This window comes from Aethalodelphis obliquidens, unplaced genomic scaffold (genome assembly GCF_003676395.1).
Source record: "Aethalodelphis obliquidens isolate GAN/ISIS:26980383/991018 unplaced genomic scaffold, ASM367639v1 scaffold13, whole genome shotgun sequence".
In the NCBI taxonomy this organism is placed as follows: domain Eukaryota; kingdom Metazoa; phylum Chordata; class Mammalia; order Artiodactyla; family Delphinidae; genus Aethalodelphis; species Aethalodelphis obliquidens.
This window is the reverse complement of record NW_020837957.1, coordinates 27883996-27906301: the sequence shown is the minus strand read 5'-3', so window position 1 is coordinate 27906301 and position 22306 is coordinate 27883996. Positions and strand designations below refer to the sequence as shown.

Sequence of the window (22306 nt, the reverse complement as noted above, 5' to 3'; positions counted from 1 at the left end):
TGACTGCTATATCAAAGGAAAATATTGATAGTATATTTTATTTTAAAAAAGTATTACTTGGGACTTCCCTGGTGGCACAGTGGTTAAGAATCTGCCTGCCAATGCAGGGGACACCAGTTCGAGCCCTGGCCCAGGAAGATTCCACATGCCACGGAGCAACTAAGCCCACGAGCCACAACTACTGAAGCCCGTGCGCCTAGAGCCCGTGCTCCACAACAAGAGAAGCCAGCGCACCATAACGAAGAGCAGCCCCGCATTCGCTGCAACTAGAGAAAGCCCGTGTGCAGCAACAAAGACCCAACACAGTCAAAAACAATTAAATAATAATAAAAAAAGTATTACTCAAAAATAAACCAAATAAAATAATAGGATATAATTTAACCTATTTCTTAAAGCACAATCTCAAAAACAAAGTATACTAAAGGTGTCATTGTGATTCCTGAACAAATTTTTGTGCAAAATCTTCTATCTTCTGAAAAGAACAGTGAGGTGATAGTTATAAGCTAATGCCAGATATTTTCCTTTGACGTTTTCATGTTGAAATAATCTCAGTTCTTGAGACAAACCATTTCTGGTCTGTCTTTGTCTTTAAAGTCATCAAGTATGGAGATTCTGATGCAGTTACCTATATGAATTTAAATACTGTCATATTTATATTCCTCTTGTTTAGGAAAATCTCTAAGCCACACTAAGAATTATTTCTGCAATAAAATTTCTGAGCTTTAATTTTCCATTTCTTTTTTCTCTTAAGGATTATGAGGATATAACAGACATTTCCATTCAAGTTTTTAATGCAATAAGCCATTAAAGAAAACAAAAAAAGTTTTTTAATGCAGATGATAATTCTCTTATGTGTTAAACTATAAATGGTCTATATTTCAGGTTTTTAAAATATCAAAATTAATGAAATTACATTAACAAAAATAACGATCTTCCATTACTAAAATAGGATAACATACAGAATATGAAAAGTGACATGGGGATCAGCAGTGCAAAGCAATGAAAATCGGTTGAGATTAGCAGACTGGTTAAAAGAACTAGCACGAAGGGGTAAAACATGCATGTTATCTCTCTTTAGTGCATTTTAAAGTCACTATAAAACAAGGAATGCATAATAGTTGATTATTTTTAAATGCATAAATTCTATAGCATGTAGCTGACAATAGATTCAAAGATTTCAATAATGTAAAGAAGTTTCACATTACACATATTTAAAGATCTTATACAACAAAAGTAATAATTTATCAACACATACACACTCCCTTAGGAATTCTTCTGTAATATTCTCTTCTAAAAGCTGTTCAACAATACGTAGAGCTTTTCTCTCAAACTCAATCTTCTTTCTGACAACTGCTTCCAGTTCGGCTTTCCTAAAATTAAAAAAATATGTATTTTTTTTTACATATTATAAAGGTTATAAAGGTTATTCTACTTGTAAGTTTTAGCATAGCTAATTTTCTATATTTTAAAATACAACACTAACAACTTACTATTTTGCTATTTAAGTTAAATGTATATTTTTAAATGCTGTTTCTTTCAATCCAATACTTTTCAAAAAGGAAACAAGCTACTTGTTACACTGCACACATTGATGTCTGCCATAACAACAGGATTATTTGACTTCCAGAGCTCAGAGGACAAGGAAGAACTTAGAGTCTCCTACAGAAAAGAAAATGAGGGGAAATCTTTTTGCCAGTTAGATTTTATACTCAATCACTCCTGTGTGTACCTAAAAATGGAGGTTTTCCCCTGAAATCGTTAGAAATCAGAAGTGACTGGAGAGGTAAAAGAGGATTTCGGCTGTTCTTGTGAGTAAAAATTTCTTTGTGCTAATTCTCAAAAGTTAAGTAGTGGCTGGCCCAGTCTGACAGGACAGAGTCATATTTGCAAAGAAGTATTTACTTACTTTTGTTGTAAAGTCTTATTAAACAACTATATTGATATGACTATATAGTTTAGGAAAACAACAATCTTCCTAGGAGGGCTGGACCTTATCCTCGCACCAGTGGGACTCTGTCAGCCTTTGCTGGCCCCATGAATACACATTATGAATATAAAAGCAGAGGCTATCTGATCAAACAATGGCCCTAGGACAGTGGTTCTCAAGTCTAGCTGCACTTTAGGATCATCTGATGAGATTTTTTAAAAAGATACCATGCTTAGGTCCCACTGCAGGCTAATTAAATCACAATCTTTGAGTACGGGGCCTGGTTACTGGTGTTTTCTTAAGTGTTCCAGATAATCTTAGCGTGTAACAGGGCTGAGAACCACTGCCATGGGACCAAAGATACCAACTATCTTGGTGACTTATTTGCTCCTTTCCTACACTACTTTCTTCTTGCCTACCGGAACATTTGCTGCCCTCTTGGACATTGACTAGGCTCTCATACCTGGACCTAGAATGTATTCACCTTTTCTCCCTTCCTTCACTGATTTCCAAGACTTTAGACTCTAGTTCCTGGCCTGGAGCAATATGTCTTACAAAAACAATTTGGAGAAATGACACAAGATTGCCAGCTGGGGACAAATAGGGACATTAAAACAAGAAGAAACTTGCAATTAACACCTGTTCTCCCACCATTTCAGAAAGACCAATCTTACATCAAATATGTAAAAAAGACATGGACAGAGATTAAAAAACAGTTCTTTGTATTGAATATATATATTCAGCTTTATGACAAACATTATTTTATTTTTCTCATTTTGCTGCCTACCACTAAAAGCTATGTCATATACTAAGATCAGAACAGAATGTACATTAGGAGTTGCTAACTTAAGCAGTTAATCACCTCAACGTGCAGGAACAGCCGCACTCCTTAACTGATGGATACCTACAGCTGTATCCCATGGATAGCCCTGTCTCACTGCTGCTCTCTAACCCAAATGACAGGTAGTGTGGTGTACAGCAGTGGTTCTCAAACTTTTTGGTTTCAGTGCTCCTTTATACTCTTAGCTTTCGCTTATATAGATTATAACTGTTGATACTTACCATACTAGGATTAAAGGTGAGAAAAATTTCAAGCGTTCATTTATTAATTCATTTAATAGGAATGCACCCATTACATTTAACATATTTTTAAAACTCAATTTATTTATTATTTATTTTTGGCTGCACTGGGCCTTTGTTGCTGTGCACGGGCTTTCTCTAGTTGCCGCAAGTGGGGGCTACTGTTCGTTGCGGTGCATGGGCTTCTCACTGCGGTGGCTTCTCTTGTTGCGGAGCATGGGCTCTAGGTGCACGGGCTTCAGTAGTTGTGGCACATGTGCTTAGTAGTTGTGGCTTGCAGGCTCTAGAGCGCAGGCTCAGTAGTTGTGGTGCATGGGCTTAGTTGCTCCGCGGCATGTGAGATCTTCCTGGACCAGGGCTCGAACCCGTGTCCCCTGCATTGGCAGGTGGGTTCTTAACCACTGAGCCACCAGGGAAACGCTTAACATATTTTTAAATGAAAAATTTATTGTGAAGAGGGGAATTGTTTTATATTTTTGCAAAGCTCTTTAATTTCTGGCTTAATACTATTCACCTGGATTGAATGTAGAAGTATTTTTCAGTTGGAATAAATTTATGAAGGATCACTCCTTTCAACAACTAGTTGGCTACCCCAAGGATTTTTAATTGTTTCATCATCCTGCGTGATCTGCTCAAAATACATTTCAGCTTATCTATATTCTTCAAATCATAGTGCTTAGAATAAAATATAATCTCAAGCTTGTGGTCAGATCCATGTTGAAGAGAGTTGCAAATTACATTGTTATAATTATTAACTAAACTTTACTTTTGTATTTGGTTGGCCAAAAGGTTTGTTAGGTTTTTTCCATAAGATGGCTCTAGTAGCACTTAGTTGTCTTTAACTTCATTCGAAACAATTTTGTTAGATTGTATGTGACAGCTGTCATATCAGCTTACGTTAAAAAAAAAAACTTATCAAAATTGGTGAATTTTTGTGTAGCCATTTTAACATTGAAGATGGAAGAAAAAAGCAACGTTTTTGGCATATCATGCTTTATTATTTCAAGAAAGGTAAAAACACAACTGAAACGCAAAAAGATTTGTGCAGTGTACGGAGAAGGTGCTGGGACTGATCAAACGTGTCAAAAGTGGTTTGAGAAGTTTCGTGCTAGAGATTTCTCACTGGATGATGCTCCACAGTTGGGTGGACCAGTTGAAGTTGACAGCAATCAAATTGAAACAATAATTGAGAACAATCAACATTATACCACTCGGGAGATAGAAGATACACTCAAAATATCCAAATCAAGCCTTGAAAATCATTTGCACCAGCTTGGTTATGTGAATTGCTTTGATGTTTGGGTTCCACATAAGTTAAGTGAAAAAAACCTTCTTGACCAGAACTTCCCTGGTGGCGCAGTGGTTAAGAATCCGCCTGCCAATGCAGGGGACACAGGTTCGAGCCCTTGGTCCGGGAAGATCCCACATGCTGCGCAGCAACTAAGCCTGTGCACCACAACTACTGAGCCTGCGCTCTACAGCCCGCAAGCCACAACTATTGAAGCCTGTGTGCCGAGAGGCCGTGCTCCACAACAAGAGAAGCCACTGCAATGAGCAGCCCGTGCACCACAGCAAAGAGTAGCCTCTGCTCACCGCAATTAGAGAAAGGCCGTGCACAGCAATGAAGACCCAACACAGCCAAAAATAAATTAAAAAAAAAAAATACCCTTCAGAAAAACAAAAAAAACCCTTCTTGACTGTATTTCCGCATGAGATTCTCAACTGAAACGTAATGAAAACATTCTGTTTGTTTTTTTTTTTTTTTGCGGTACGTGGGCCTCTCACTGTTGTGGCCTCTCCCGCTGCGGAGCACAGGCTCCGGATGCGCAGGCTCAGCGGCCATGGCTCACGGGCCCAGCCGCTCCGCGGCATGTGGGATCTTCCCGGACCGGGGCACGAACCCGTGTCCCCTGCATCGGCAGGCGGACTCTCAACCACTGTGCCACCAGGGAAGCCCAAACGTTCTGTTTTTAAAACAAACTGTGATGGGCAATAAAAAGTGGATACTGTACAACAGTGTGGAATGGAAGGGATCATGGGACAAGTGAAATGAAACCACCACCAACCATACCAAAGGCCGGTCTTCATCCAAAGAAGGTGATGTGTGTATGGTGGGATTGGAAGGGAGTCATCTATTATGAGCTCCTTCCAGAAAACCAATTAATTCCAACAAGTACTGCTCCCAATTAGACCAACTGAAAGCAGCATTCAGAATTAGCCAACAGAAATCTCATCATCTTTCATCAGGATAACACAAGACCGCATGTTTCTTTGATGACCAGGCAAAAACTGTTACAGCTTGGCTGGGAAGTTCTGATTCATCCATCCAATTCACCAGACATTGCACCTTTGGATTTCCATTTATTTCGGGCTTTGCAAAATTCTCTTAATGGAAAAAATTTCAATTCCTTGGAAGACTGTAAAAGGTACCTGGAACAGTTCTTTGCTCAAAAAGATTAAAAGTTTTGGTAAGATGGAATTATGAAGTTGCCTAAAAAAAGGCAGAAGGTAGTGGAACAAAAGGGTGAATAAGATGTTCAATAAAGTTCTTGGTGAAAATGAAAAATGTGTCTTTTATTTTTACTTAAAAAACTGAAGGCACTTTTTGGCCCACCCAATAATATTTCCTAAAGCCAAGTCACTATAATCATGCTGCTCCACAGGAGAATACTCTTCAAAACAGATCTCAAATTTATCTGATTTCTCCACTCCCAAATGATCACTATCCCTAACATCTTACAACTTTTAAAACTTAAATTCTTCTACTTTATTAAAGTTTTCCCATTTGCACTTAGAAAATCTGAATTTCTCACCATGGCCTACCAGGCACTGTTTGAATAGAACCCACCTCTAACCTTTTCCTATGCTGCTTTCTTCCTTTGCTCAGAATGCTGCATACCACCCTCAGCATCTCTTTTTTTTTAAATGACTAAGCTTTTTCTTGTCACACATATTGCCACTTCTGGCTGGCGGTCTCGCCTCACTACTCTTGGTCTGGTAAATGCCTACTTAGCCTTTAGGTCTCAGTTTAATTATTACTTTCTTGGAGAAGCCTTTCCCTGAAAACCTACCACCCTTCCTGCCAACCTCCAGCTTTACTGGACCCCGGTTTCTAGTTCCTCCATCACAGTCTTTTCCTTTATAGCACTTATCATAATTGGTAATTATGTATTTATTTGTGATAATTTAATTGGTATTTCTCTGTTCCACTAGAAAGGAACTGTGTGTATTCTGTTCAAAATCATATCCTCAGGGCCTCTGAAACCACACAACTCCCAGAAGAGAACACAGTCAGAATACTCTTTGACATAAAAAGCCCAGAGATGAACCCAAACACATATGGTCACCTTATCTTTCATAAAGGAGGCAAGAATATACAAGGGAGAAAAGACAGCCTCTTCAATAAGTGGTTCTGGGAAAACTGGACAGCTACATGTAAAAGAATGAAATTAGAACACTCCCTAACACCATACACAAAAACTCAAAATGGATTAAAGACCTAAATGTAAGGCCAGACACTATAAAACTCTTAGAGGAAAACATAGGCAGAACACTCTATGGCATAAATCACAGAAAGATCCTTTTTGACCCACCTCCTAGAGAAATGGAAATAAAAACAAAAATAAACCAATGGGACCTAATGAAACTTAAAAGCTTTTGCACAGCAAAGGAAACCATCAATAAAATGAAAAGACAACCTACTGAATGGGAGAAAATATTTGCAAATGATATGACCAATAAGGGGTTAATACCCAAAAATATATTAACAGCTGATACAACTCAATATAAAACCAAACAAACAACCCAATTAAAAAATGGTCAGAAGACCTGAATAGACATTTTCCCAAGGATATATACATGGCCAACAGGAACATGAAAAACTGCTCACCACTGCTAATCATCAGAGAAATGCAAATCAAAACCACAATGAGATATCACCTCATACCTATCAGAATGGCTATCATCAAAAAGTCTACAAATAACAAATGCTGGCGAGGATGTGGAGAAAAGGGATCCCTCCCATACTGTTGGTGGGAATGTAAATTGGTACAGCCACTATGGAAAGCAGTACAGAGGTTCCCTAAAAAACTGAAACTAAAACTACCATAAGATCCAGCAACTCCACTCCTGGGTATATATCTGAAGAAAATTACAACACTAGTTTGAAAAGATACATGCCCCCCAATGTTCATAGCAGCATTATTTACAATAGCCAAGATATAGAAGCAATCTAAGTGTCTATCAACAGATGAATGGATAAAGATGTGGTTTATACATGCCATGGAATACTACTCAGCCATAAAAAAGAATGAAATTCTGCAATTTGCAACAATGTGGATGTACCCAGAGGGTATCATGCTTAGTGAAATAAGTCAGACAGAAAAAGACAAATATTATGTGAAATCACTTATATAGAGGACAAACTAGTGGTTACCAGTAGGGAGACAGCAGGGGGAGGGGCAAGACTGGGGTATGGGACTGAGAGATACAAACTATGTATAAAATAAATAAGCAACAAGAAGGTACTGTACAGTACAGGGAAATTTAGCTATTATTTTTTAATATTATTAATATTATTTTATATGGAGTGTAATCTACAAAAATATTTACTCTCTATGTTGTACATCTGAAACTAATATAATATTGTAAATCAACTATAGTTCAATTAAAAAAATTTTTAAAAATCATATCCTCAGGGCCTAACACAAATCTGGCATGTCTTACATTTAGTAAATAATTTTTGAAAGAATGAGTAAATTAAGGCCAAAGCCAATACTTTATAAAATGATACCTTATAGATATGTATACTTTAATCATCCTCATAGAGTATATCTATTCTAAAAACCTTTTTGACAGGAGATAAAGCCTTTTTAGGAGATGCCTATAAACAGTACAGGACAACTTTTTGCTGAAAATATGGACATGATGTAAACAAACAACAACAACAAAAAAGGTTTCTTGGAGTCTCTGGCATATAATGCAAAAAAAGGAGACTATGTGAAGAGATGAAAAAAAAGTACCTGGTTAATTCAGGAATGTTTATTCCCATTGACATCTTTCTACAGATACTCATACCTTCACCAGCAATCTAAAAGTGTCCATTGGACTTTCTTAAGGTGTGGAGTAGGTAAAATAACAATCTATGATAGAATTTATCGTACTTCCCAGATCTTCCCCTTCTCTCAAAATAACTTTCTCTGAGGTAGCACCCATTATTGTTTTAAAAAATGGTTCAATTAATATGTGATTAACAGATAAGTGAAAGCAGCTGTCTGAGTAGTTCTCCTACCTTTTAGAAGCATCTTCTTGTTTCAAGGCACTTGTCTGCTTAGTACCTACAATTAAAGAAACAAAAAACAGTAGGTCAAGTCTACACAAACACACCAGGTTACAGGACAGATTCTTGCCCAAATAAACTGTAGACCATCTTTTCTTCTTTTCCACACATTTCACTTCCAATTCTGTGTGAAAATCAAATGAAATGGGAAGGGAATACAATTTGGTTTTGCAAACTAATTATTTTTCTTGGTTAAAATGTATCTCTCTCAGGATTGATTTTTCTTGTATCACAGTCGCATAGCTAAGCACTCCTGAAAGCCCGAGATCTGGGTACTTCTAGGGGCAACCGCTCTCCGTCCCCCTAAATGTTCGCTCCCGGGCAAGAGGGGTCTGACACCTCAGAGAACCAGGGCACCAAAGCAGCAGCACATCTGGAAGAAGGACCAGTGCCTGAGTAAAGGTCAGCTGCACTCGGCCTACCGACGCTGCCCTGGTCACTTATCCACTCTGGCGACCCAAGCTGCAGGCTCCCAGGACCTCTACTTCCCATTTCCTCAGAGCCTGGAGCACAGCCCATTCTGGGGGAAATCTCGAAACACTAGTGTAAAGAGGTGGGGGTCTGGCCGAAGGTCTTTCCCAGAAGGCCAGAGTTCGGCGTTGGGAATCTCCCGGCCTTCTCTGCCCCGAAGACCTCCTCCCCTGGGGCAACCTTTCGGGAGCGCCCCGCACGCCTCAGTCTGGAATTCTGTCGGGGACCAGTTCTCAGTTCCAAACGTAGGAAGGCCCTTCTTCCTACCTGCGACGTTTCGGGAGGCGCGAGGACCCCGGGCCTTACGGCCGGCAGAGACCTTCCCGACCCAGTCGGCCATTGGCAACGTCGTCGGCGTCGGAACCGGCCCAGGAGCCTTTCCCCTAAGACTCCGCCTCCCGTCGCGTAGCGCGGGGCGGGGCCGGCTGGGGTGGGGCGGGGCCAGGAAAGCGGCCTGCTTTGCCGGAGGAGGAGGAGGAGGAGCAGAAGGAGAAGGAGAGCGGCGAGAGGCCTGGCGGGTAAGTGGGTGTACCGGGGGTCCCGGGCGGCCGGGGCTCGCGGTGGACGGTGAGTCTCAGAAAACCCGGCGCCCCCGCGAGGTCTGGGGCCCGAAGGCCGACGCAGGCGGGAACAGGGAGAAATGGCTTCCCTTGGATGCCGCCTGCACGCGCGCTGGGGTTTTATCCGCCCTGGAGCGCGCTGCTGTGAGGATACCACCGACCCCCCGCCCCTCCTGCGGGGCGTGGAACGGGCCTTCCCTCCGGGGGAAACGATGGCCCGTGGGAACGCAACGGTGTTGTCCTGAGGGCGGCCTGTTGCCTTGCCTCCGTGCGATACAGTGTTTTCACTAACTCGATTGATTATATTGGGGGGACTACATCTCATACAAATGCCCTGGTCACACTTGGCGGTGGAGGACATCTCAACTTTCACCCCCTCCGGGTGAGCTGTGTTGCACTCCATTTTCTGTCAAGTGGGTTAAAAAATAAAAAATTCCCTGATGATTAGAACTGATTTCAGGCCCACCTTTTGGAGTAAAAAAGACTGCCTTTTTAAGCCCTTGTAGTCCAAATTTGAGCTGCCTCTTGGGAGTGCACTAGAGGATTTTTTTTTCCTTGAGTTTATCTTTCAAAATTATGCTCCAGGGAAACTTAAAAGATTAAACAGGAGGATTTTCTTTCTTTAAATTTTCTTAGGCTAACATACTAACTTTCAGTAAAACCATTTCAGCTTTAAAACTTTCCATTTTCTGTATTGTATTTATTAATAATCAAAATGAAACAACTTATTAATATTTCAATATAGTATTACTGATAGTTAACAGTTTGTCTTATGTTAGTACATTTCAGCATCAAAACTAGGAAAAACAAGAAGGAATGGCTGTGGAGGAACTTCATTCCATAATAAAGAGATGTGTAAGTAATTTTTTCTTTTTCTTTTTATGAAGTTAAATAATCTTTCAAAATATGGGCAGAGCACAGATTACTTTTAATTACATCTGCAGTCACTCAAATTGTTAATCTTCTTTAATCCTTGCTTTTTTTTGACCTATGAATAAATAGCATGAAGGCAGGAAGACAGATTGGAGTATGTCACTTGGAGAAATAATCTTTATAATCTTTATAATTTACTGATCCTTCTCATAGATTTCTTTGGTACAGTGGATTTCAAGATGATTTATTAAAGTATTTTTAGGCTAATCCTAATTTTCATATATACGCTTATGTGCACCTTATCTAGAATTTAAACATTTCTTTTTTTAGAGAGAGATAAAATAAGTCAAGTAGTTATTGAATTTTCATTTGCCTAAAATTACTGTTTTTTTTTGTTTATTTTGTTTTTGCCAGCAAATCCTAGAAGAGCAAGACTTCAAAGAGGAAGATTTTGGCCTGTTTCAGTTAGCAGGCCAAAGATGCATAGATGAAGGGCACATAGATCAGCTATTAGAAATTATTCAAAATGAAGAGAATAAGGTAAGTATAATCTTTGTATGTACTTTTCAGTCTTTACTAGGAAGAGAATAGCCACATGATGCTATTATTCATCCATTTATTTTTTTCAGCAAACATTTAAGAATCAACTTAAATTTCCACAGTAGAAAACTGTGGAAAATAAAAAGGAATTAGGACTAATTATATACTTTAAGGTGCTTACAGTCTGGTGGAAGAGATAAACATGTAAAGAACTAGCAATAGGAGGCAGAATAAACAGATACTTTATATCTGTTAACTCATTTAGCTTCTCCAGAGTAAGTGTTATAGTTGTAATGTAAGTAAAATGCTTTAGAAGAGTGGGGATTACTTCTGGTTTAGAGATCAAAGTGGTATTTGAATTAGCAATTTACATTGAGAAACATTGAGAAATATAAGTATCAGCCAGGCTACATATTCATTTTTGGTCATCAGCACATTCTTTTCCTTCAGCCAGGTGTATATGGGAAACCAAATATTAAGTAAGATCATATTTTGGGAGAGCTGGATGACCTTACTGGCCAATATCATCCAGCTACAATTGTCTTGAGAAATCATTCTGCACAATGAGAAAGGATGTTTTTGGGATCAGGAACAGCTGGGACACAGTGTTGACAACACTGCCTAATTTTGTGTCTTTGAACCCCTCCCCCATCCCCACCCCTCTTCTTATATAAGGGAAGATCATCTTCTTTCCAGGAACATAATCGTTCTTCATTTATAGTCCTATTTATTTATACAGAAGTTTTCTTTTGGGGGACTTCCCTGGCGGTCCCGTGGTTAAGACTCTGCGCTTCCACTGCAGGGGGCGCAGGTTTGATCCCTGCTCAGGGAACTCTGATCCCCCATGGTATGCGGCATGGCCAAAAAAAAAAAAAAAATTTTCTTTGTTGATATCACAATCTAGTCATGCTGGCCTAGGATTATATCCAGGGCACCTTGATTGTATTTAGGAGATTACTAAAACTTTTTAATCATACATTGTTATAGAATCTCTTACTAGTTCAAAGGTCTTATCCCTTTTTATTTATAATTTTTTAAAATAAAAATTAGCACATTTTATTTAGTACATTTGTTTTTGATATGTGTTTATAATACCTTTGTAGCCCCAAATAAAATAAATTTAATGCTTTCTTTAACTCCTTGATTTTTCCCAATTGCATTCTCAGAGGATTATCTTTGAGAGTACCTTACTTTTAGCTAATAATAAAATTAATAAAAGTTAATAATATTTATTGAGATCTACTATGTGCCAGGTGCTGTCTTAGGTGCTTTACATCTTTTAACTCACTTAGTCTCTCCTGAATCCCATGAGATAGGATTTTCTAGATAAGGAAAGAGTCACTGAATGATAAGTGATTTGCACAAAAGTATCAGCTTTTATGTGGCATCAGGCATTCAGACCTGTGCAGCCTGTTTCCAGAGCTCTTAACGATTCTGCTCTGCCTCTGGTTAGCACAGTGTAGCACCTGAAAGGAAGTTTTAGAGTAGAAGAGAGAGGACTGATTGTGAGGTGGCAAAGGTGATGGGGTTTCTAGCCTCTGAGAAGACAATACATCCTGAACAGAAACAGGCAACTTAAGGAGGAGAGAAAGTTCCCTGGCAGAGGACAAATAAGTTGGCATTGTTTGGCAACGTTGAGTTTAAGATGCAGCAGGCAATCGAAAAGTAATGTTTAGAGCTCAGTAGAGAAATACAACATTAAGATGTAGATTTGTGTGTCACTCTTAGAGATTAGGTGATTGTGATAGACTTAAGCATAGTGAGGCCTAGCCTTGATAGCTTGAGGATCACCTTTGTAATGTGGTCTTCTAAATTTAAAGGTTCAGATATTGATAAGACAGAGTTTAAAACTGCACCTTAGTTTACTTGCAGGTGACACAATCAAGATTGATCAAGATTTACTATTAATCTGCTTTGTGTAAAAAAATTTTTCTTTAAGTCACAGGAATGGTAGTTTGTCCTAAGACACTACAGTGCAGGGGTTTTCAACATCAGCACTGTTGATATTTAGTAATTTGGAAAAATTATATGTGTTATAATAATATATAACATAAATTCCCGATTAGTAAAGACCTAAATATTAAAAGTCAGGCCACAGAAAAGATAGAAGAAAACAAGACATAATATCAGATCTTTGGAGAGAGGATAATTTGTCATGCTTAGAAGTAATAGACATAATTCAACCTGTGTTTGTGGAACATCTGTTTTTTTTTTTTTTTTGCGGTACGCGGGCCTCTCACTGCTGTGGCCTCTCCCGTTGCGGAGCACAGACTCCGGACGCGCAGGCTCAGCGGCCATGGCTCACGGGCCTAGCCGCTCTGCGGCATGTGGGATCTTCCCGGACAGGGACACGAACCCGTGTCCCCTGCATCGGCAGGCGGACTCTCAACCACTGCGTCACCAGGGAAGCCCTGGAACATCTGTTTTGTAACAGGCCCTACTCTAGATGCTGGGAATAGATACAGTAATGAACAAAAATCAGTGCCCCATATGGATCTTAAATTCTAGCAAAGACAGATAAATCATTTAGTAAGTTGGAAAGTGATAAATTCTATAGAGAATAATGCAGCATGATCAGGGGGATGGGTTGTGTTGGGTAAAATTGCACAGAAATTTGAAGGAAGCAGAGACAGCCCCACAGTAAGCTATGGGACTGTCTGGGTAAGAGTGTGCCAGGCAGAAGAAAAAACTAGTGCAAAAAAAATATTCAGAGAGATCAATGGAAGCTATCCCATTAGATAAAAGACATGATTGTTTTGCTATTTGTTTAAAAAAAATCAATTTAAGGCTTCATTTTATGCCATGTTTCCAATGTAAATCTTACTGAATAAAAAGAAAGGCAATATATGTGTGTGTGTGTGTGTGTGTGTATGTGTGTGTGTATGAGTATATATGTATATATATGTGTATATATGTGTGTATATATAAGTATATGTGTATATATATTTATTTTTTCTAATTTAAATGAGTATTTATGTATCTCAAGGGGAAAACCGTTTTAGACCTAAAAGCACTAGAAAAGGGACCAAAGAAAAAAAATCACTGTATTTTGCTGTATAAAAAATTAGGACAACCAAAAAACCAAATGACAATTTGTCGTAAATACAGTGAAGTGAATATTAACATATAGGGACCTCATGCAGGTTGGTAAGACAAACACTAAAACTTCCAGTTGATAAATAAAGATGTAAACAGATAGCATCTCCTCTTCTGAACTATGTATCCACATACCCTGACATTTTTCTGTTGCTAGTTCTCTAGGACATGTTAAGTCCTAGCACAATGCTGTTTCTGAGCCTTGAATGTATTTCCCACCTATCTATGCCTGATAAACTTCTGTTTCTTTAACAAGCCTTAGCATAGCTATCACCTATTCTGGGAAGCCTTTCTTGCCTTCCCCAGGTAGAAGTGACTATTCTCCTGCTATACTTTAGCATTTTAATTAATTAATTAATTAATTAATTAATTTTTGGCTGCGTTGGGTCTTCGTTGCTGTGCGTGGGCTTTCTCTAGTTGCAGCAAGCGGGGGCTGCTCTTATTGCAGTGCGCGGGCTTCTCATTGCGGTGGCTTCTGTTGTTGCAGAGCACGGGCACTAGGCGCACGGTCTTCAGTAGTTGTGGCATGAAGGCTCAGTATATGTGGTTCATGGGCTCTAGAGTGCAGGCTCAGTAGTTGTGGCACACGGGCTCAGTTGCTCCTCGGCATGTGGGATCTTCCCGGACCAGGGCTCAAACCCGTGTCCCCTGCATTGGCAGGCGGATTCTCAACCACTGCGCCACGAGGGACGCCCTAGAGGAACTATTTAAAAACTGGGAAAGACCAAATTACCTGGTTAAAAGTAAAGACCCATTTGCCTTTCCTCAGTGAAAGTATTAAAAACTATTTTAGAATGCTGTTACCTGTTAACAGCCAACCCTAGGAAGTCAATGGTGAGATGTTCATGGATTCACTTGCCTCATCTTTCCTGTTTTAGAGGAAATTGTCAGCTCCTCCAGGTTAAGAAAGCTCACTGTGAGAGTCCTGTAGATGGCAGTATTTGCTTTATTGTACTATGAAAATGTTTTTACAGGTCATCATTAAGAATATGGGCTGGAATCTTGTTGGTCCTGTTGTTCGATACCTTTTATGGAATGATAAGGAACATGATAAAAGAAAGTATTATTTTCTGATGCTTGATTTATTGGTAAAGGTAAGTTAACACAACTAGATTCTCTTTGTCACAATACACAGCAATGTTTTATAATTCCCTTTAATGTTTTTGGTGAGAAAGCTTTTAGTTCATGAAAGTATAGGTGGGAACTCTTTGGAGAAAAGGCCCATCCTTATTTATTGGATGGGCCAGTCCATTTCATTTTTCCCAGATTTTCTGGATGTAAGAATTATCTGACCTCATCTTAGACCCACTGATTCAGAATCTTCAGAGAGAGGCCTAAAAAGCTCTATTTTTTAAAAAGTAGCTTATTGTTCAGATGTGAAATTCATGCTTTAAAGAGGTAGTTTCAGACCACACTGATGTTTTGGCAACGCTGGAACTAAAATCAAATATGAGTGTTCTTTCTTCTATGGTATGTTCCCTAAAAGAATATGAAAAACCTAGAATGCCAGTGATAACAGAGGAAATAAGAGTAGGAAATAGGTTAGTGGTGACTGACAGCCTTAGGTAGACTCTGAGTAAAAGGTTAATAGAGTTATAAGCCAAAAATGATGGTTACAAGAGAGAAACTCTAAGAGAAAGGACATAAGAAGCCACTTAGAGGTCACTGTAAATAGACACAAATATGTACTTGAAAAGAGGGAACTCCCTAGATATTAGTTATTAACTATGAGAGCTTTTAGAAAAACAAGGCAAGTGAGGCGATAAAATATAACCAGTCAGAAAGCAACGCAAAGTTTTGTCTGTTCAGGAAAAACAAAAGAGACTTTACACTCATCTAACTACCCTAGCAGTATGAGACAGAAAGATCCCACCTGCTGGAAGCCCTGGGAGACAAAGGCAGCCTTCAGAGTAGACAGGCAAAGCTCAGAGGAAACCTCAGCTCTGGTGTTCAGGCTCTCCTTTCCCCTATTTCTCTAACTTTTCCATTAGTCAGGAATTTAAGTCTCTTAAATGTAGTTGTCCATTGGGAGACCCTTGACTTCTTGCTTTCACAGAATCTCAGACTCTCTGTTTTGCTAGTGTATTTTTTTAAATTTAATTTTAACTTTTTATTTTATATTGGAGTATAGCCGATTAACAATGTTGTGATAGTTTTGAGTGCACAGCAAAAGAACTCAGCCATACATATACATGTATCCATTCTCCCTGCTAGTGTATTTTTTAAAAACTTTTTATGAGGTGTTTTACTGTTAAACAAAAATAATTATACTGTCTCAGTATATGCCTTTTAAAAATAATAATCATGTGGCTTTAAATACAACTTGTATTAAACAGGTTCAATTGTGAATATTTTTATAGTTATGTAATCCAAAGGAATTATTGTTGGGTTTGCTTGAGCTGATTGAAGAACCCTCTGGAAAACAGATATCCCAAATTATTCTTCTTTTACTTCGGCCATTACAAACAGGTAATGAGTATATTGACATCTAAGTGTTTCTTGTTTTATTTGTGTAAGTGCCTTGATATTACTCCAAGATGTCAACACTATAGCAAAGTTTATGCCTAATTATTTTTTTTATATAAATTTATTTTTTTATTTTTGGCTGCGTTGGGTCTTTGTTGCTGTGCGTGGGCTTTCTCTAGTTGCAGCGAGCGGGGACTACTCTTCGACGCAGTGCAGGGGCTTCTTATTGCAGTGGCTTCTCTTGTTGAGGAGCACAGGCTCTAGGTGCACAGGCTTCAGTAGTTGCGGCTCATGGATTCTAGAGTACAGGCTCAGTAGTTGTGGTGCACGGGCTTATTTCCTCCGCAGCATGTGGGATCTTCCTGGACCAGGGCTTGAATCTGTGTCCCCTGCATTGGCAGGTGGATTCTTAACCACTGTGCCACCAGGGAAGTCCCATAGTTTATGCCTAATTATTTAGTACTCTGCTTAAACTAGTAATAGCAATGCGAGTTTGAATCCTGCTACTCATAGAAAGTTGGCAATACCTGGCACAGAGATGGTACCCAGTAAATATTTTGTTGAATGTCATGCTCTTTTTCATGTGCTTTGTTGTGACCTATAGTTTTTGCTTAACCTTCCTATCTGCAGCTTATATTTAGAATTTTTCCTGTAAACATATTTAAAGGATTGCCTCTGCAGTGCTCAGTTTGATAGCATTGTGGTAGTCATGTATCTTAATTAAGAACAGTATCAGGCAGGGCATTGCTCAGCCTTTGCTTTAGGAGGTTGGGATTGGGAATAACAAAGGTACTACTGAACAATGAAACAAGTGTGGAAAGAAAAGTTTCCATAACTGAGTGCAAAAACAGTATTGATAAGTAATGGACTTTGGCAACCAAGGCAGACAGTATTTATGCATGGGAAGAGACCACTTTTTCATTTTATAACATACATATAACTCAGAGTCTGGTAGAAGGACCCAAAATCAGAAGCTAGAGTAAATTTATTTTAAATGTGAATTCCCAACAGCTTTGTATAACTTGAAATATTTAAAGTCTTCTAGAAAAAAATCTAATACTACTGCCTTTCATTTTTACAGTGCTTTATAGTTTACAAGACACTTGTTCCTATTTTATACTTATAACAACCAAAAAATATGGAAAGAAGTGTTTTCGTTTTAAGTATGTAACCTGTGGTGTAAACATACCTGAACAAAATTTCATGGCATCTGTTGTAAAGTGCCATGATTGTAAGATGCTCCATTAGTTTATAAACCCCTAAGAAGGAAAAAAATACTGCCAGTTAAGCTATGATATGTCATCCTGATATCAGAGTTGTCAAAATATGGGGGGGAAATATGTGTTGTACTTCTGCATTTATTGGACTTCTCCCATGTTTAGCATACTTGATGAGGCTGCCTCAAGTAACAACTTGGTCTCTGTTTTAGTGATTCAGAAACTTCGTAACAACAAGGCATATTCAGTTGGATTAGCATTGTCTACGCTTTGGAGTCAGCTGTCTCTCCTTCCTGTTCCATACTCAAAAGAACAAATACAAGCAGATGACTATGGCCTTTGTCAGTGCTGCAAGGCCTTAATAGAGTTCACTAAGCCTTTTGTGGAAGATGTCATTGATAACAAGGAAAGCTCAATGGAAAATGAAAAATTAAAGGATGAAATACTGAAATTGTAAGTATATTTTAAGAATAATTCATAATGGACTTAAGTGATAGTTCAGTTATTTTATGTTTCTTTGTTTTATTTGTTTGCAGTGGAAATTTAAATCTAGTTTCTAATTTTGAATTTTAGAAGAATATGGAGTTCAGTTGATATAACATGGGCATTTAATGAAGCATCGATATTTTAAAAAAATGAAACCAAAATCCATTTGTTTAGTTTACTTATATTCTTCTATGGGTTGCCTTTACTCGCCATGGTAAGTGAATAATAGCAGTGAAGGAAATAGATGGGTGTAGCGCAAAGAATCTGGTTTTCTGCAGGGGAATTATGTTTTTACTCTCCCTTTGAAAGCAGCAGAAGGTGCACCAGACAGCTGAACTTCCAATTTGACAACAAAAACAGTAGCAGAGAACCCAGTAGCATTCACTCCAGGGGTACCGTAGACCAGCAGTCCCCAACCTTTTTGGCACCAGGGACCAGTTTCGTGGAAGACAATTTTTCCACGGATCGGGAGGGGCAGGAGGTGGGGGATGGTTCAGGCGGTAATGCAAGTGATGGGGAGCCATGGGGGGTGATGGGGAGCGGCAGATGAAGCTTTGCTGGCTCACCCGCCGCTCACCTCCTGCTGTGCATCCCGGTTCCTACCAGGCCGAGAACCAGTACTGGTCCGTGGCCCAGGGGTTGGGGACCCCTGCTGTAGACTATGTATGCACTGTTCAGTATGGCTGTCAAGCACTTGACATATGGTTAGTCCAAATTTAGTGCTCTAAGTGTAAAATCCTCCCTGTATTTCGAAGACTTGTTATTAAAAGAAATACTAAAATACCTCAATTTTTATACTGGTAACATATTGAAATAATGTTTCTGACATATGGGTTAATAAGAGAAATTATTTAAATTAATTTTTCTTGTCTCTTACTACTTTTTTAATGTGACTACTAAAAAATTTTTAATTATATTTGGGGCTTTAATTATATATGAGACTCTTAGGTAGTGCTGGACTGGATTATATTGAACAATATGGACCAGTAATTTTATTTTTAAAATTTTGAGACTAAAACCACTGTTAGCTTTCTATTTTGTCAGGTTAGGACATTAAAGCATTTTTTACCATTTATAAAACCCATTATTTCATGAAAGAAAACATATTTTAACTAAAATAGGTAAGGCTTAATCACAGAATAAATTTGATTTTCTAAATTAAACAAATATAGCTTTATGAAAAAATTACTGCATTGTCCTGATTTTCCTTAAACTAATGAAAACTACATATACACTAGCACTGGTCCTAAGATAAATATTCAGTATCCATTGGTATAGTCCAGACATGGAAGTGACTCTCTGCATTGAATCTAGCAAGGTATTCTCATGCTCTCCCCATTACTAGTAAGAAGGATCTTATATCACCAGTTTTACAGGCCATTGGGTTATTGGTGCTTATGTTATTTTTCATGTGAAAACTAGGTATTTTATACTTAGGAAGTGCTGTATTCATCGTTACCCATTTCTTAAATTTTAGTTGTTTCAGAAGCTTGAAATGCCCTTTGCTGACAGCACAATTCCTTGAGCAGTCTGATGACACTGGAGATGATCCTTTAAGGTGTTTTGCATCTGAAATAATAGTAAGTACAGCTAATTTAATGTTATAAAATCTGCTATAATCTAAAATATTACGTGCTATATTCTCATATACTGCACATGGGCATGTAAATTGATACATTTATTAATAAAGCAATATGTATTTTTTATAGAATATAGATAAAAAGATGAAAAACGAACAGCAATAATTTCAATAACTAGATATAAATAATATTAACACCTGTATTGGAAAAATTTACAGTTCTCCTTTTGTGTCTTTTTCCTTTACTTTCACTCAGAACACTTCACTTCTGGCATTTCTGGTCACAAAATGTGTGGGGGTTTTATCTTTTCTTTCTTTTTTTAAAAAATAAATTTATTTATTTATTTATTTTTGACCCAACCCCCGTGTTGGGTCTTCATTGCTGCACATGGGCTTTCTCTAGTTGCGGCGAGCGGGGGCTACCCTTCATTGTGGTGCGTGTGCTACTCATCGCGGTGGCTTCTCTTGTTGCAGAGCACTGGCTCTAGGCGCGCAGGCTCAGTAGTTGTGGCACACAGGCTTAGTTGCTCCACCGTATGTGGGATCTTCCTGGACCAGGGCTTGAACCCGTGTCCCCTGCATTGGTAGGCAGATTCCTAACCTCTGAGGGAATCAGCCTACCAATGCAGCCACCAGGGAAGTCCCATTGGGTTTCTTTCCCACACGAAACAATTCTGCTGCACCAGCTGGGTGTCCTACAGTTAAACTCAATTTTGACACTAACTACCTGGAGATAGTATCAGATTCTGCAGGTTAAGGGCTCAGTCCCATGAGGCTGCTCCCTATTTCAGATGCCAATTGCTCGTGTTAGGTCCCCAGGTTACCCACAACTTCTGTTTGACTTGGCTACAAATCAGAGGTTCCATGACCTCCTCCCCTTTGGGTTCGATTATTTGCTAGAACGGCTCACAGAATTAAAGGAAACCCTTACTTATGTTTACTAGTTTATTAAAAGATATGATAAAGGATGCAGATGAACAGCCAAATGAAGAGATAGAACAGCCAAATGAAGAGATAATTGTACATAGGTCAAGGTCTGGGAGGGTCTCAAGTGCATGAGCTTCTGTTCTCATGATGTTGGAGTGTGTCACGCTCCCAGTATGTGGATGTGTTCGCTAACCTGGAAGCTCTCTGAAACCCATACTTTGGGGATTTTATGGAGGCTTCCTCATTTAGGCATGATAAGATATTAACTCCGTTTCCAGTCCCTCTCCCCTCTCTACAGAACTGAGGGATGGGGCTCAAAATTCCAAGCTTCTAATCATGGCTTGGTCTTTCTCATTACCACCCCCCATCCAGCAACCATCTTAGTGCCCACTCAGAGTCACTTTAATAGAACAAAAGATGCTCCTAATGTCTTATCATTTAAGAATTTACAGAGGTTTTAGAGCTCTTTGTCAGGGACAGGGTTAAAGACAAACGTTAGAACGAGAGATGTTCTTAGTGCTCTTATCACTTAGGAAGTTATAAGGGTTTCAGGAAAAAAAGAAAAAAAAGGGTTTCAGGAGCCCCGTGCCAGCAACCATTAGCAGAGACCAATATATATATTTTTTCTGTTATTTCACAACACCTTCCAGACTTTTTTCTGCTCTAATACTTATAAATAAATAAATATATACATATATAATTTTTAAAAAGATCCTATCATATTATATAGTTGACCCTTGAACAATGCCCAGGGGGTAGGGGCACCACAACTCTGCTCAGTCAAAAATCTGTGTTTAACTTACAGTCAGCCCTCTGTATCCTGAATTAGAAATTTGAGGAGGGATAGGAGGAGTTAGGAGAGGAGATTCCAGAACTTTAGGGGAAATAGCTTCTGAGGATGAGAGATGATTTGGTAACTGATATAAACAGATACATAGTTTAATGGGGTTAATGCTGATGGTCAAGGTAGCGGTAAAGAGGTTATGAGTGATGAAGAGGGATTGGGGAAGGGATTTTCCCAGGAGCACATAAAAGCCTGGGGCCTCTTCATTGTTGCCAATACTAGAGTACAGTGTAAACCTCTGGATCCAATATAAACAGCACCATATGTGATATATGTACTCCAAGATGTCTATGAAAGTTGGAAACTGTTAAGGATTTTAAGCCTGGGAGTGATGTAATCAAACTGTTTTGAGTTCATCACTTTATTGGAGGATGAACTTAACTAAGAGTGGAAGTAGGGAGATGGGTTAGGTGTCTTTTGGGAGTTAAGTGATAATGATGAGAGCCTGAGTATGGAAAGAAGAGAAGGCAGATTTGAGAACTTTATAGGTAGATAAAATTAGCAAAGTTTGGTAATGGATTGGATTTAGAAGAATAGTAAAAAGGTTGAGTTATGGACAAGGTTTTTTGCTTAGTTAACAGGACAGGTGAAGTTACCAATAATTAAGATAGAGAATACACAGCAAGCAGTAGGGGGTTTTTTACTTAAAAATTTTTTTTTTATTATGGAAATTTAAGACATTCATAAAAATAGAACAATATAACATACTCTCATGTACCTCCTGCCCCGCTTTGACAATTATCAACCTTTTTGCCAGTCTTGTTTTATCTAGCCTCCCTCTTTTTATTTTGAGTTGATAAGCAATGTAAAGTTAGTTTATTTTTTTTTAATTTTTTAAAATTAATTTTTATTGGAGTATAGTTGATATACAATGTTGTGTTAGTTTTAGGTGTACAGCAAAG

General features: G+C 38.6%; 2 protein-coding genes across 14 annotated transcripts in view; one reads left to right on the top strand and one right to left on the bottom strand.

The window, feature by feature from the left end:
- The window catches only part of RPAP2 (RNA polymerase II associated protein 2), an 83531-nt gene extending 74337 nt beyond the window's left edge, over window positions 1–9194 (bottom strand). For 11 of the 12 annotated variants that reach the window (XR_003434351.1, XR_003434354.1, XR_003434353.1 and 8 more), the window contains exons 1-3: window positions 9084–9194; window positions 8298–8343; window positions 1256–1370 (exon numbers count right to left, since the gene is read on the bottom strand). Coding sequence is in view for 4 of the 12 variants with exons in the window: in XM_027114326.1 (XP_026970127.1) it covers window positions 1256–1370; window positions 8298–8343; window positions 9084–9156 (234 nt within the window). In the remaining 8 variants the exon portion in view is untranslated. Of the gene's footprint in view, window positions 1–1255; window positions 1371–2411; window positions 2518–8297; window positions 8344–9083 lie in introns of all 12 variants that reach the window. The other variant, XR_003434352.1, reaches the window with a different exon arrangement.
- Window positions 9195–9271: 77 nt separating this feature from the next.
- The window catches only part of GLMN (glomulin, FKBP associated protein), a 42636-nt gene continuing 29601 nt past the window's right edge, over window positions 9272–22306 (top strand). For both annotated transcript variants that reach the window (XR_003434350.1, XM_027114325.1), the window contains exons 1-7: window positions 9272–9334; window positions 10156–10231; window positions 10664–10789; window positions 14860–14979; window positions 16246–16354; window positions 17781–18021; window positions 19532–19634. Coding sequence is in view for 1 of the 2 variants with exons in the window: in XM_027114325.1 (XP_026970126.1) it covers window positions 10193–10231; window positions 10664–10789; window positions 14860–14979; window positions 16246–16354; window positions 17781–18021; window positions 19532–19634 (738 nt within the window). In the remaining variant the exon portion in view is untranslated. The remainder of the gene's footprint in view (window positions 9335–10155; window positions 10232–10663; window positions 10790–14859; window positions 14980–16245; window positions 16355–17780; window positions 18022–19531; window positions 19635–22306) is intronic.